The sequence below is a fragment of the Gavialis gangeticus genome, unplaced genomic scaffold (genome assembly GCF_001723915.1).
Source record: "Gavialis gangeticus isolate Ggan-Ray unplaced genomic scaffold, GavGan_comp1, whole genome shotgun sequence".
Lineage (NCBI taxonomy): Eukaryota > Metazoa > Chordata > Crocodylia > Gavialidae > Gavialis > Gavialis gangeticus.
In genome coordinates this window covers 42,508,367-42,512,542 of record NW_017729032.1, presented here as the reverse complement: position 1 = coordinate 42,512,542, position 4,176 = coordinate 42,508,367, and the positions used below count along the sequence as shown (strand labels likewise).

General features: G+C 33.6%; 1 protein-coding gene across 5 annotated transcripts in view; it reads right to left on the bottom strand.

Moving 5' to 3' along the window:
* TNFRSF19 (TNF receptor superfamily member 19) overlaps positions 1 to 3,336 on the bottom strand; it is a 113,576-nt gene extending 110,240 nt beyond the window's left edge. The window contains exons 1-2 of one of the 5 annotated variants that reach the window (XM_019524631.1): positions 2,730 to 3,336; positions 2,514 to 2,605 (exon numbers count right to left, since the gene is read on the bottom strand). In XM_019524631.1, coding sequence (XP_019380176.1) covers positions 2,514 to 2,550 — 37 coding nt within the window. In that variant the 5' untranslated portion in view covers positions 2,551 to 2,605; positions 2,730 to 3,336. Of the gene's footprint in view, positions 1 to 2,513; positions 2,606 to 2,644 lie in introns of all 5 variants that reach the window. The other 4 variants (XM_019524627.1, XM_019524630.1, XM_019524625.1 and 1 more) reach the window with 4 other exon arrangements.
* Positions 3,337 to 4,176: the final 840 nt, after the last annotated feature.

Sequence of the window (4,176 nt, the reverse complement as noted above, 5' to 3'; positions counted from 1 at the left end):
AATTCAAAACAACTTGCTATATACTTATTGTGTATATAGGTCAGTTTTCTGATAGTTGTGAAGTATTTGTCATTTACAATACTAACCATTTTTCAAGGTAAGACAAGTTTGGTTGTCAGTTCAAGAGTTAATGACACATGTTTAGGGTTTGTAAGTGTAAAGTCTTATAAGTGCCAAGAATAATTATTATTAAATCTTTAAAAGTCAGATAGATGAAAGGCTAAACTCATATTGTTGTCTTTAAATAACAACATACAGAAGTTTTTCTTCTGGTTGTCTGATCCCCAAGTGATCTTTCAGTTTAATATTTATTTCATTGTATGCAGGCTTCAGTTCTCCACTTTAATGGATGCATATAATGGATATCTAACTATGAGGCAAGATTACTTAAATTCAGGCATCTCTTTCCTTAAGCAAAAAATTGATATATTCTAAATGTAATTTAATGGCTTGAATGCTTCAAACAGTTACATATATGAGTAACCTACTCACATGAGCAGTCCTTTTGTTTTAGAAGGGAGTACTTATGTAAGTGACTCCTGTCTGTGTGAATATTTGTAGGGACATGCTCTCACAGTTATACTTTATGTGGCTCATAATGCACTGAATAAACTATATTTTTGGTTTCTTGTATGAACTAAAACAAATGAAATACAGTAGTCCTTTTAGAAAGTTAATAATTTTTCTTATGACTTGACAGAAGATAGAAGTAGTTTCCTAAACTAAGGTGATGTAATTCAAGTCAATGAAATAAGAAGTGTGGGGAGAGGAAGAAGGAAGATGACCAAGAAAGGCTAACTGGTAAATAAAACTAAAAACAAAAATAGGACACCCCTTTGCAGGCACATAAAATGATGGACCATTAAGGAAATATTTTTTCCGTAAGTGAAAATGTATTGCATTTTTACCCTAGCTATGCCTTTAATAACACCATGTATTATTTATACAATGTTAATTATGTTCCTTATAATGTCATGTAAGGAATGGAATCTTTAAAAAGGAATATGAATGAATTGGTTGGGTTGAAAATTCAAGTTGAAATCAGACTTGGTGAATCTATTAGAAAATTAAAATTTGGTTGTCTAAACATATTTACAATGATTTGTCTGTAGACTGTTTTCTCTTTTTTTCCAACTTGACATGAAATAAGTTTGCAAAAAGATTGAGTAATGAAGCCTGACTGCATATTTCTAAAAGTGTTGATTAAAATCTTCTCCAGATTTACTAGGTTGTCTGAATTATATGTAACTCATTAGAAATGTATATGTATTACATATTAGAGTACTTTCATATACATTTCATTAAAGTATAAAAAATCCTTTTTGGTGTGTTGTAAATTGATGACCTATCACAGTCCTTTTTTAAACAATTACACTTCTTACTGAATGTTCATTATGTCATGTCTTGTGTTGTCTCTGTCTGGCAGCTGTAGTTTTGTAGTAAAAAATGTATTTAAAATGTAAATACACTTTTGGATAAAGTTTTCAGATAAACATTTTTGGTCAGCTTTTCCAAGGAGCTCAGTTCCTATTAATTGGGCCAGATTTTTAAAAGTATTCATGATACAAGCTGCCAAGCTTTTTTGCAGATCTGGCCTCAGTGATGGGCTCTGTGCGCTCTTGAAGATCTGTCCTGTATTTAAATACCTGAATAGGAACTGAAATCTTTTAAACACCTGGCTTCAACCCTAGGTGCTGAGCCCTTAAAAAGTTGTCCCTGAACTTGTCTGAAAACTTGTCTGAATTTGAATGTTTCTTAAATCTCTTAAGAGATTATTCCTCAATAAGCACTTTATATGAATGACTGGTCATTTTTCATACATACAGTAATTAGTTAGCTAAATTTGGGGGCCTAAATATAACACATTAGCTGTAAAACTTGGCCCCATTAAAATCAATGACAAAACTCGCATTGACTTCAATAGGTCTAAGATTTCACACTAGATATGCTTAAGGATTCTTTAGTACCTTTATTAAAATGCCTTACAGAAAGCCCTTTTATTTAATAAACATATGCTATTAGTACTAACAAGTATGTGAAAGACCCTCCCTAATTTCATTACTAGTTTAAAATGCCTAATTGAACAACTCTGCACTTAAAAGAAAAGGACTATATTTTACAAATCAGGATCTCATGATCATAAAAAGTACTTCCTCTTGCAAAAATGCTCTTTAAGTATGCCACTCTTAAAACTAAAAGGACTGCTGAAGAATGCTTGATGTATGGACAGAAGCAAACTGTGAGAGAATAATATATACATGTACACAACAGACATGATTAGTTTTTTCTAATGTGACTTATAAGATTGGTAACGTGCTCCGAACTCCCACAATCTTCATATAAATTAGTCTAATTTTAAAGATTGAACACAGTAACTACAAACACTAAGACGTAAAATGTTACATACCAAAAATATTAGTTCAAATTAATTTCTGGTATATATTTTAGTTAGCTTTTTCTTACTACTATTTTACATACCAGATCTGCAAATAAAACTTGAATAAACTACTTACTATATTCATAGGTAGGACTGTAGCTTTTAAACTGCATATATCATGATGTGCAATTTTGCTAACAAAGCAGCTTGATCATTTTATAAGTAACCCTGCAATGCAAAGTTATAAAGAAATACAAAATTCAGTACCTGCTATCCGCTGAAGTTTTTTCCAATAGTCAACCTTTCTGCAGCTTAATTTTACACTGCCAGCTACTGTATTAAATGCTTTTACCTCCTTTAAAAAAAAGTATGTCAGCACAAGCCCAGACGAAACTCCAAATCCAGGAAAATAAAATTAACCATGCAGATCAAAGGCAGACGAGCACTGAGACCAAATGCCTGTAATCTGATCAGTGATCAGTTGTCATACATCAAAGGCAGTGCTTTGGAGAGGAAAAAGCTCCCTTTCCAGCAGGTAGTTGTCCTTTTAAATTCTGCCTTCAAATTCTTGAGTTCTTCTATTTAAAAATTGATCATTTTAGCTTTTTTCCTCCTCTTTGTGGTGAGAGAATGCACATGATTCTTCCATGCTTAGAGCTGAGTGGCTGTAGCTTTTTTCAGTTCCCAAGCTGTGCTGTGGGTTGTGTGTTGGAAAGCTTTCCCTAGTGCCAGCGGGTTCCGCTTTATCCCTTTCATCTTGCTGAACTGCAGATCCCATGACATCATTCAATGCTGTGGGACTGGTTAGAGAGCTATAATACAGCCTGTGGGGGAATAAAGCTAAAAAGCAACAAGGGTTTTCATGATTTCTAATCAGCTTAGCCCATTGTCACAAGCACAAGGCTCACTTCAGAGTTCCTATTATATGAAAGTTTCCTACCAAGAAGGAAGAAGAATGAAGTTAGAAGGTTTTTTGCATGATATCCATGATCATTTTGAAATAAATGTATTTTATAGCTTTATTCCTGAAAAAAATAAACATTTTTAGAGAAACTTGTGTGCCAGACACATGGGTTGATTTATTATAGCTGCCAACCAATTACAAGAGACTATCCACAGACACTGGTAGAAATGAAAAAGCTACAATATAAAATTATAGTTTTAAGCCAACATAAAGGCTTATCATTTTTTTAATAGCTTGTCTCATTCCTATGACTCCAAAAAGATGATTTATCCTAGTGTAAATTAGCATTTGACTCTTTTGCATTAGTAATGATAAACCAAGAGATTAAAGCATATATTTATTTTTGTGTTCTCCTCCTCTGCTACTTATTGTGTAGCCTCTTACAAGATGTTTATCTGGAATGGATTCATTTCTCCTTCATGGCTCCTTGAGGTAGAGGAATCATAAAGTGTTTCTGAGGAAACTTCCTCCATGTGAGGCATTTCCTGGCAGGTGTGGAATCAAAGTAGTCACCTTTATGACCTTGGCACAGGAATGCTTGCTGGAGAATGGAACGGTTTGACCAGGGCTTTTCTATAACCAATTGATTCTGGATTCTGGCTCCTTAAAGATTACGGGTAATGAAATGAAAGCTAAGACAGCTCCCAATGCTGCTGAAACTTGTCTCAAAATAAATGGCCAAAAGTATATTTTACGTTTCCCTGATCTCTGAGCTTTGGCATGGGCTTCACTTTGACCATCTCTATAATACATATGTTATCATAAAGGGTGGTTATTAGCAGGGATCCAGGTTTTCCATTTCCCACAGAAAAATGTAATTTTCTCCTTTAAAGGA